Genomic DNA, 11,822 nt, shown 5'->3' with positions numbered 1-11,822 from the left:
AAATATGAGAATGACTAAAACGCATGAATATGAAAGAATGACTTATGAGAAACTAATACCTCAAGCTAGAATAGGAGTAGAGGGAAAGAGATGAGGATACTTTGATATCATTTCGTCTTTCCAAGTAGCCCCTTAACTAATTGGTTCCTCCAAAGAACTTTCACGGAAGTAACTTCTTTGTTTCTCAACTTCCAGACTTGATGATCTAAAATCTCAACCGGAACCTCTTCATACAAAAGACTTTCTTTAACTCCAACACTTTTCAATAGTACTTAGATGTCGGATCGCCAGTATACTTTTTCAACAAAGAGACATAAAATACCGGATGCACCGATGCTAAATCATTAGGCAACTCTAATACATAGGCAACCTTGCGAATATGCCTCAATATCTGATATGAGACCACATAACAGAGATTAAGCTTCCCTTTCATTCTTAACTCATCAAACCCTTCATGGGTGAGACTTTCAAGTAAACCCAACCACCTACATCGAATTCAAGCTCTCTTCTTCTAACATCGGCATAAGATTTTTGTCAACTTTGGGCCATTTTTAATCTTTCTCTAATAAGTTGAACCTAAGCAACCTCGCAAACTTCAAATCAACCAATAGGAGATCTACACCTCCTATCATAAATTGCCTCAATGGAGCCATTTAGATACTTGAATGTTAACTATTATCAAAAGCAAACTCAATCAAAGGTAAATGATCATCCCAATTACACTTGAATTCAATCACACAACCTCTCAATATATCTTCCAAAGTATAAATAGTACCCTTGGCTTTTCCATCGGTGTGAGGATGAAAAGTTGTGCTAAGCTTCACTTGAGTACCAAGACCTTTCTAAAACAACCTTCAAAATAGAGATGTAAACTGAGTACCACGATAGAAGATATTGGAAAAGGGTACTTCATGCAACCTCACCATTTCATGAATATAAAGTTTGGCATAGTCTTCGGCTAAAAATGAAGTCTTTTCTTGAAGAAAGTGATCCGACTTCATCATTCGGTCCATAATGACTCAAATCGATTCAAACTAACAAAGAGTACAAGGTAAATCCATAACGAAGTCCATATTCAAATCTTCTCACTTCCAAATAGGAATGCTAATGTCTTGAGCCAAACCACCCAGTTTTTGATCCTCAACTTCACTTGTTGACAATTAGGGCACTTAGCTACAAGTTTTGCAACGTCCTTCTTCATCCCATTCCACTAATAGACTTCCTGCAAATTGTGGTATATCTTTGTGGCTCCAGGTGAATAAAATACAAAGGACTATGAGCTTCCATAAAAAAAATGATTCTCAACCTATCTACATTTGGAACACATAATCGACCTTGGTATCGAAGTTCACCATCTCCCCCTTGGGAAAAACCCTAAATAGCTTTTTTGAAAATTAACTTCTTCAAATCTACCAAAATTGAATCGAGATATTGCTTAGCCTTCACATACGATACAAGAGACGATTAAAAATATTTCAAACAATCACCCCACCTTCATTAGAATCAACCAAGCGAACACCCAATTGGGCCAATCTATGAACATCACGAACAAACTCTTTCTTACAATCCTCAAAATGAACAACACTTCCTATCGATAGTCGACTAAGAGCATCTGCCACCACGTTCACTTTACCTGGATGATAAAGGACACTCACGTTGTAATATTTCAATAACTCAAGCCACCTTCATTGACAACGATTTAAGTCCTTTTAGGTGAATACATATTTTAACCTCTCGTGGTTGGTAAGCACATCTACATGAACACCACATACGTAATGCCTCAAAATCTTTAAAGCAAACACTATAGCCGTTAACTCCAAATCATGAGTCAAATATTTCTTCTCATGCACCTTCAATTACCTTGAACCATAAGCAATGACTTTCCCATTTTGCATCATAACAAAGCTAAGACCAATCCATAAAGCATTTTCCCTTCCGGGAGGAATATCGGGAAATACTTTCAAAACTCATTTACAATCGAAACTAACTCAAGAGTATGGGTTTCAAAATCTGTATTCCTACCCCAAATAAGATGATAGATACACCTCTTAGAAATCATTTTCCTAGCCTTTAGGCAAGATATGAACTGACCCTTAGGAGCATAGTTTTCCCCTTTTCATTTTAAGATAGGTTTGTTCTGGACCTGGAATGTAACCAATCAGTCCTACAATCTATGGAAGCATAACAAGAATGAAGGTAATCCATCCTAAGAATAAAATCAAAATATAACATATCTAGATCAACATGAGTGACTTTGTGAGAAATAGAATGATGGCAATTTCTATAAACTCTTTTAGCAAAACAGAGTCGCTAACCGGCGTAGAGACAAAAAAAGGATTAGAATAGATCTCAATACCAACATCAAATCTCATGGTCACATAAGGGGTAAAAATGACAAGGTAGCACCCGAATCAAGCAAATTATACACATCAAAATGAAAGAATTTTGATATACCGGTCACAACATCCAGAGAACCCTCGTGACCGTGTCAAGTCTGAAGAGCATGGAATCTATTTTGACAAGGGCCACTCAAACCAGAACAACTAGGCTAAGTTTGCCTACCATCCCTTCCCTTAGTAGCAAGCAATGGATAATCTCTTATCTTGTGACCATTTTTTGCACAACTACTATCCATACCGGCTAAACATTTTCCCGAGTGACTCTTGAGACACTTTTGGCAAGTGGGAATAAAATATTCATTTCCATCACCTCCTTGAGGATTATGGTTAGACACGTTTTCTTTATTGAACTTAGGAGCCATAGCATTAGAAGAACCTTGGCCAGAGAAACTTTGTCGGAATTGAGGACGACCATGTCCACTAGACCTAGAAGGGGAATGTAACACCTTGGTATTTGAAAAGTCGAATTGGAAAGGAAATGCTGCATAAAAAATTGTTGTTGCAGTGATCTTCAAGTCCTAACTATGGACCTAGTAAGTACTACGAGCCATAGGAAGGAAACTGGTTCTGAAGGTATTGTATCATACATCTTCAACTATTTCTTATAAAAAATTATATTATAAGAAAAATAAGTTGTAAAAGAAAAAAAAAAGAAGAATAAAGAATTAAAAAGGAAAGAAACTATTGAATGTTGTAATAGGTGGGACCCAAAGAGTTCATGTGGTTAAAATAATAAATGCATCCTAAAAATCAGTAATTTTGTTTGGGAAAGACCTTAAATTTGTTTTGAAAAGAAAAGGTTATTATAATGTTTTACATGTTTCGGGCCAAATTTGAGCCACAATTTTGTGACAGTTTAGCAGCTCTCTTTGAAATACTCCCCCAGTCTCTATTTACTTGTTCATTTTTACTTGACACACCTATTAAGAAAATCATAATTGACATAGTGAGTTTACTATTTTTTTCCTATTAATTGACAGATTCCAAAATTAATTTACTCATTAAAGAGGTTCTACCTTTTTCAAAAATATTAACTATCTAAATAAATTGAGAATATAATAGGTAAAAAATAATGCTTTTTCTTGATGTCAAAAATGACAAATAAAAAACAAGTAAAAAGTCAAAATTAAATTAAAAAATGGGAAGGATAGAGTACAATCTATCAAAAAAAAAAGGGATCAATTCCCCATATTCCCCGTGAATTTATGATAAAATATCTGCACAGTTTCAATATAAGTGTCACTTTCACAAAAACCGCATTCATCAAGAAACCACTAAATACTATTTGTAGTTTACTAAATGACTACTATTTAATAATATTTTTTTGAGAAACCACTAAATACTATTTGTAGTTTACTAAATGACTACTATTTAATAATATTTTTTTGAGCATTAAACATTGTTAAGAAGATGTAGTATGGAGGTATAGTTTTTAAAACGTACAGATTTTTGTCTTGAATTCATAAAGTAAAGACAATTTTTTTTTGGTTAAATCACACTTATTTTGGGACAGCAACACAAGCTATCTGTTTACCTTTAGCATAAATGACAAATCCGGACTTGTACCAGGCTTTTAATTTGGATAACATTGGTGAACATTGAACAATGAATAACTATAAATCAGAAAATTTTACCTCTGAGGAACAATACAACTCATTTTCAAATGAATGAATATCAATCAAGTTACAAAGAAAATTTGGGCCGTCTACACAGTATCAATTTCAAGTATTCATATACCCAAGCTTATTTTTACATCAAATAAATGAATATGTGCACACTACAAACAAATATATTGTATTGAAATCTCACGGTCATGAGAAACACTGTAAGAAACCTTTCGCCATGTACATACGCAGCTAAAAAGACATTATCTTTCACTTGGGATTCGTTCGAAGCGACAGCAACTTGGAAGCAATATCATCATAATCAGGCAGCTTTGGATGAACATGACTAGCTTTCTTCATGCTATCCTCACCGGAAAATTTGTCCCCACTCGAGGCTGGTGCCTTTGGAGCATTATTGTTGCCTGATGCTGCTGCCATTTGGTAAGAGCTAGATGGTGTTTCCACCCTTCCCATTTTTTGTCTCCCTTCATGTGATGTGATCTTGGTCTGTGCAATAGGCCTTGGAACTGCAGGTCCAGCGCTGGGCTGCTCTAAACTTATCCTTTCATCTGATGGGGATTTATGTGACTCACTACTGTAAAAGTTCTTGGTCAGTCTCTGAGGTTCTTGTGTATCAGCAGCATAAGAATTCCTGATGGGTTTCAGAGGTTCTTGAGTTTTAACACCGAAAGAGCGGTTGATGGGTTTTCTGTCTACACCAGAGTCAGAATTAACAGCTGTCTCGGAGCTGATTTTAAACTTAGAAGAAATGTTTGAATCTAAGCTGGAGGAAGAAGCTTTAGTTCTACGAGAAAATCCACTACTCAATTGACTTCTACCAGCAAAAGAATGTTTCTTAGGACCAGCCTCGGAATCACTGCTATCAGAATCAAAATATGTAGGTGAACCTCGTAAGCCTGCATATTTTGTATTAACTTCGCTGCCTGTTTTTTGTGCATAAGTTCTTTGACTGTAACTCGAAGCCTCTTGTGAAAATTCCACGTCAGAACTGTCAGTATCTGAAGCATAATGGGTGTCATCTAATCTTGAGCTTGACTTATCGTCTATTTTCATCCTCATTCCTAAACCAACAGAACTCTTAGGGGGTGCAACATCTTGTGACCTCACAGCAGGACTTCCCTTAGCACTTCCGACTGAAGATGGAACATTATTTAACTGGCTTCTTAAGTAAGGTGGAGGGATATGGCCTTTATGCTTAAGGCCACCAGTTAACTTCCCAAATGTGAATTCCTTTTCGGACTCAGAAACAGAAGAAGCTAAACTATCATCATCTGTCTGTGGCCTGGGCAAAGCTGGTAACCGTTTCTTCCCATCAGTTCCTGAAACATTTTCCATATAGGAGGATCTTGGTGAATGTACATGTTAACAGAAACATTCTGAAATGTCTTATTAGTTATAACTAACCATTCCATTAAACAATTAGAACTTATAAATATAGAATGAGATACATATATATATATATATATATATATATATTTTGACTTACCAATCGGGTGTTGGACTATCTCATTGTCACTTTCGGAATTCATACCATCAGAATCGTCAAAGGATGGCACAACATTTTCTTGTCGCAAATTGTCACCAGGGGCAGCCAAGCTTTTGTATAATTGAGGCGATTGCTTTTCCACAGAGATTTCTGATGCCAATGAAGACTTCTCCAGTGATTTGTCAGAGTCAAAGCTCCACGTTTTTTTAATTGCAGAGTTGGAAGTAGGTGATTTCCTTTCTGGTGATGGAAAATAAAGTTTGGCTTGCTGGTCATCATATGTAGGATCTGAGTCAAACTTAATATTATAATCTTTTTCTGAGCCAGAATCATCAAAAGCAGCAGAGGCAGAATCATGAGAACTCTTATTAACAGTTTCACTAGGAATGTGACCTTGGTAAACATTATTAAATGGATCATTACTCTTGTCATAACCATAACGTAGTTGGCTAGAATGATGAATATTTTCACCAAAACCTGAAGTGCTTAAATAAGAATCAGAAGAATTAATTTTGGGATCTTTTGTAGTAGCTTCTTCTCCAAAATAATTGAAGTCCTCCATTGACTCATTCTTAAAGCTACTCGTGGATTCAGATTCAGTTCTCCCATATGATTTTCTCGTTATCATTTCACTGTCCTCTTTTGATAGGCTTTTCTGCATATACTTATCACCTTCTCCAACGCTAGCAAATGAATTATCATTATTAATTGAACCCGTGGCACCTGCGGAGACTTGTGAATCAGGTCTATCCAAAGTACCATGCATACCATTATGATGTCTTGTTGCCCTAGGTATATAATCATGTTGCAAACTCTCTGTCCTTTCTTGCTGAAAGCTTGAAGTTCTATCAGGTAAAGAGCTCACAACTGAATCTTTAGGAAAATGTTCATGCATTCTTGAATTACCATACTTCCCTGGTCCTGAACCTCCTGAAGTACCATGATTATCATCATGAAATTGTCTTGTCGCTCTAGCCAGATTTTCATGATGCAAACTATCAATTCTTTCATTCTGAAGCCTTGGATTTCTATCAGATAAAGAGCTATTTGCTGAATCTTTGGGAAAATGTTCATAGTTACTTGTGTCATACATTCCTCGTCCTCCACCTGAAGACTGTACTTCAGGCTTCTGAGATTCTGAGGAATATTGCCTTGAAACCCTTGCAAGTTCTGCAGCAGCTTTGGCAGCTAGGCTTGCACGTTCTGCAGACTCAGCAGCTGCTTGAGCAGCAGAGGTAGCATCCTTGAATTCCATATTCCAATTCAGACTGTCAATAGAAAATTTACCATCTCCAGGAACTGACTTCCCAGCTTCCGACCTTTCATCCCTAGACCCTAAGGGTCATGAACAACCATCATTAAAATTATTTTTGCAGATGGGGAACCAAACTGTAGATGTTGTATTCTAGCATAATGATACTAACCTGAAGGACTAACTCCATGATGATAGTTAGAAGATGGTGTTACGCCTCTACCACCACTATATGCAGAGTCAAAGCTTTGGGTCCCTAATGAGGATCTTGCATTCTGCTCTGGGGAATTTGAAGATGCATTAGGCCTTTTACCGTGATCAAATGGAAGTCTCACATCTGACGCATTGAGATGAAGAGGGTCTTCATGGATGTTACCGGCCTTCTCTAAACTACCAGATCCATTCTGGGCAATTTAACCAGTGAACTCAGTAAAGGCATAATAATTTGGTCAATCTTAGTCATCAATGGAAAAAGTTAGAAGTAACATAATCATACCAACAAGTCATTTGAAGGCACTGACTCCGTCTCTTCTACTGATTTAGGATCCCATTTAACACCATGTTCCTCAGCAATAGCCCCCAAGATTCTCATTTTGGTCTGCCCATCAGGCGCTTTAGCAGATAACTTCTCAACCAACTAGGTACAACAGCATAAGACAATATTAAGAGTACTATGTTGCTAAATTTGAGAAATATAAATAGTTCATTATCTTCATGTTCAAAGTCTAATTATCAACTGTTGAAGGGGGGATACTGCAAATTTACCATGCGACTAACTCCACAATTGGGACGGAGCTCAACTGCTGCACTTATAAATTCTTTCCCATATTTTGCGGTAAGATGTTTCCGCACATCTACAAGTTCTGGTATGTCTCCACACCTTGGTGACGCAAAAACTACACTGGTAATTGCTTCTTTCAAGTCAATGGGGCAATTTCTGTTCATCAAAAAGACAATAACATATCAAAACCCTTCAAAGGTATCAGACTCATCATTTAGCCACGAGTTAATCATGGGAAACAGTATGCCTTTCTTTATTTGCCACTAATAAAGCTAATATTTCAAGTAAAACTAGCAGAAACTCACCTCAATTCATATTATTAAAAAGAACCAGGTCAACAAATCAAATTGTCAAGTACATAAAACAGTCATGAAAAAAAGAAATTCTTGAACAGGTAACAGAATGATTAAATGTGGTTTTTTATTTTTTTGTGTGTGTGTGTGTGGGGAGGGGGGAGTAATCCCCTTCATAAAAGTTCTTGCACAAACTGATAATGGACTGCACAAATTTGGTTAGTACAAGAGCACCATACTTCACTGTAACTTCCAACAGCTAAAAACAAATAATCAAGATATGCACGGCTATACATCTCTTATCAGGTAATAGGTAATGATTATACATCTGGCATCACCATTATCACTACCCACATAGATCCAAAAGACCAGCAAAGCCATCAAAGTAAATCAGAAGGAGCATGCCTAAAATAAATGCAAGATACCAAACGCCTATATATCTTAGAAGTAGCTGCCAATGGAGTACAGTTCAGAGTGAATTGTCTTTTTTCTGTTGTGGTTTTGATCAAAACAGGCAGGGAGAGGAGAGAAAAATTGAGATGGAAAGAAGTACTCGAGGATAATGAAAGTTATGCCATGGGACTACCTAACAAAATAAATGAGCCTGAGCAACATTGTTCTCTCTTTCTTGGGGATGGTTCTTCAGGGGAAGGAGTTATAGGCAAATTACATCTAACTGAAAACTGTAATACGATATTTCATCTACGCTAATTGCTGTGTCATGCAGATGAAGACTAACATAATGCTAAAGAAACATCACAAGCAAAAACCAACTTACTTTTGTGACTCAATAATAGGCAAGCGTGCCACAATCAGTTCACAGTAAATCTCGATAAGATCATATGCTGCCATCATCTTCTCCTCCCTAACTACATGCTCCACCTAAAATTAAAGTATCAGATAGATAAAATATTTTTCTCAAAACTCGAAATCTGAGGTACACACAAACATACATTTAACTAAATAATCACAGCTGTAAAACTTAACAGGAATTGCAATTATATTCAACAATCTAACATAAGAAAGCAGAAGTGCAGGTTTTATGATATGAAGATATAGCTTGAATTTTCTCAGAGGAGCATGCATATTCCATGCTTTCACAGACAGTCAAAAGATGCCTCATTTCTGATATGCCACTTATTATCATGCATTATGATATCTACAGTAGAATCCTACCAATCCTAATTCAAAAAGTGCACCAAATCCATGGAATCTAATTATCCAACACGGGGATTCAAATTTTATGGAGATTTGAATAGTTATGTCTGCAAATTAAATGCAAGTTATGGTCTTGACATTTGAAGAATCATCTCCAAAAGGGATTCTTATCTGACAAGCAAAGTCGATCAATGAGCAGAACATCATAGAAAGGAAGCATCAAAAACTCGATATTAGGAAAGAAGAATTAGAGATGATACGAAGATGAGACTTACACGAATTCTTGCTGTCCGGTCCTGACCAGAATCAAGCAACTGGGCCAGTTCTCTTTTCATCTGCTTCACTTGCACTTCCTTCTTGTTCTTCAACAATTTCAACCTTGAAGATGCTAGCTTTAAGGACATCTTACTGCATCGAATTCAAAAAAAAAGAAAAAAATCGAATCAATATGAATTCTCCGATATACGCGTAGAAAACAAATTCAGATCAATCAATAGATGTAAGAAATGGAGAAAGGGCCGAAATTACCATTTGGTGGAATTGAAGCTCTTGGTAAGCATATCTTTAGAGCTTCTCAAGAAATTGGATTTCTTCATTGAGGTTGAAAATTGAAAAGGAAAAGAGGAGGAGGAATCAAGAATTGTAGCAGCAAACTCAGGATGGAAATTAGGGCATTTGATAGGAAAAATAGATTTGAGGTAGTTTCAAGGAAGGATCCGATTCGGTTATCGAAGCGAAGACTAAAAAGACTTGTTTTATGAAAACGAGGGTTGGGTTGAGGAAGTAACTCTGAAATTGACACCTCTTAATACTTCCTTCATCCCTATTTACTCATTTCATAAAATAAATTTTTATTTTTAATTGTCACTTTTGATAGATCAATAAAATATAATTTATATTTTTTCATGTTTTACCTTTAACATTAAATTTTATAAAATAAATTTTTATTTTTAATTGTCACTTTTGATAGATCAATAAAATATAATTTATATTTTTTCATGTTTTACCTTTAACATTAAATACTCTTTTATCATATCATTTTTCAAGACTTAATACTAAATATCATTTAATATGGATAGTTTGATAAAATATTTATACTAATAATTGTTTTCTCAATAGATATGCCAATTCAAATAGTAACAAGTAAAAGTAAATAGATGGAGTATCTTTTTACTTTATCATTTTTGACAAATTAAGGTAATAATTTTTTTTTCTTATTATACTTTAAATTTATTAACATTGAGTTAATATATTTTTAAAATGTAGTTAGTAAATATGTTTGGAACTCTATTAATTAATACTCCCTCTTCCCTAATTACTTTTCATTTTTCATTTTTTTTAGTTATCCATAATTACTTGTTCGTTTCTACAAATCAAGAAAGAACAATTCTTTTTACCTATTATACCTTCAATTAATTAGTTTGAAAAATGTAAAATTTCTTGAGTTTTAAATTCATCCACATCATAATTAATATATGTAAAATGATAAACTCACTATGTCAATCGTTGCTTCTTAATAGATGTGTTAATTCAAAAATGAACAAGTAATTAGAAATAGAAAAAGTATAAATAAAATAATAAACTTATTATATCAATAGTTATTAGGCATGTCAAGTCAAAATTCGAAAAAAAATAATAGAGAGGGGAGTAAATGTCTTCCGGTTAAATCGAGTGTGTGCTCATTTATCACTTGGTCTAAATTCATTTCACCGTAATAAACAAGTTCACATCTACTCGTCTTCTTTTTTCTTTTTCCTTTTCACATCATCTATTAATACTTGGAAATTCATCTCGTAATTAAAATTACTCCATTCGTTCACTTATACTTGTTACTTATTTTTAAAATATTTTTTAATTTTTACTTGTTATTTTTAACATATAAAAAAAAGACAATAATTTTCTCCATGTTTTACCCTCAGCATTAAATACTTATTTTCCAAATCATTTTCTAAGACAACATTTAATAGGGGATAATTTGGTAAAATACTTATATCATTAATTATTTTCTTAATGGGTGTGTCAAGTCAAACTGTGATAAATAAAAGTGAACCGAGGGAGTAGTATAAATCAATTTAGTAATCACACAATTTAGTAATTATAATGATCTATTTGTTTACCATAATGTAATTTACAAATGTGTTGTTTGGTTGCACAAGTACAATCAAGACTATATTAATATTGAAGATAAAAGTTAATCTAAAATTAAAAATTTATATTAGATAAATAAGGATCTTTATAAATGACATTAAATTAAATATTTAATGTAATGTCTTATTTCTTGTGAATTTTTTTAAATTATGAAATGACCATTTTACCCTTCCCCTTAGCATTTTCATGCTTAGTTTGTGTTTCGAGAAAGGTTGGCGTGGTCTCTGATGCGATCGAGTGTATTTTTGGTTATTTGACCCTTTGAGTTGAGAATTCTTGGTAGGGTTGACTTTAGTCAACTTTTTGAGTTCCGAGCGTCGGATGGAGATTCTATTAGTTCCATCGCGTCCAAAACGTTGAGTGTAAGCCAATATGGTGGTTGGCCAGGTTTGCGATGCCTTTGGTTAAGTTTTAGGCGTTTGAGAAGTTGGATATTAAGCCTTAAGAGGGTTCCGAGAGGGTAATTTTGTTAATTGACCTCCTCTCGAAAATCCAATGATTTAATTGAGTTTAAAATATCAATTTTAGTGGCGTAGCATGTCCAATTTATTATTATCGGACTCCAGATGATTTTCGAGGGACAATTCAGAGGCTTTTTCCTTGTGTTGAGTTGTTGGTTTTCAGTTTCTGATGCAGGTCATTTTTTATCTCCGTAATCGCGGGCCATAGGCTTGCGATCA

The 11,822-nt window shown here is 34.8% G+C and overlaps 1 protein-coding gene across 2 annotated transcripts in view; it reads right to left on the bottom strand.

The window, feature by feature from the left end:
* Positions 1–3,991: 3,991 nt before the first annotated feature.
* Positions 3,992–11,822, bottom strand: part of LOC125822765 (uncharacterized) — a 409,485-nt gene continuing 401,654 nt past the window's right edge. For both annotated transcript variants that reach the window (XM_049502225.1, XM_049502216.1), the window contains exons 2-9: positions 9,523–9,592; positions 9,270–9,402; positions 8,615–8,718; positions 7,528–7,699; positions 7,259–7,399; positions 6,935–7,166; positions 5,511–6,845; positions 3,992–5,343 (exon numbers count right to left, since the gene is read on the bottom strand). In XM_049502225.1, coding sequence (XP_049358182.1) covers positions 4,274–5,343; positions 5,511–6,845; positions 6,935–7,166; positions 7,259–7,399; positions 7,528–7,699; positions 8,615–8,718; positions 9,270–9,402; positions 9,523–9,590 — 3,255 coding nt within the window. In that variant the 5' untranslated portion in view covers positions 9,591–9,592 and the 3' untranslated portion in view covers positions 3,992–4,273. The remainder of the gene's footprint in view (positions 5,344–5,510; positions 6,846–6,934; positions 7,167–7,258; positions 7,400–7,527; positions 7,700–8,614; positions 8,719–9,269; positions 9,403–9,522; positions 9,593–11,822) is intronic.

The sequence above is a fragment of the Solanum verrucosum genome, unplaced genomic scaffold (genome assembly GCF_900185275.1).
Source record: "Solanum verrucosum unplaced genomic scaffold, falcon-dt-bn FXZP01000104.1, whole genome shotgun sequence".
Lineage (NCBI taxonomy): Eukaryota > Viridiplantae > Streptophyta > Magnoliopsida > Solanales > Solanaceae > Solanum > Solanum verrucosum.
The sequence above is the reverse complement of the archived record's forward strand: the minus strand, read 5'-3'. Positions and strand labels throughout refer to the sequence as shown.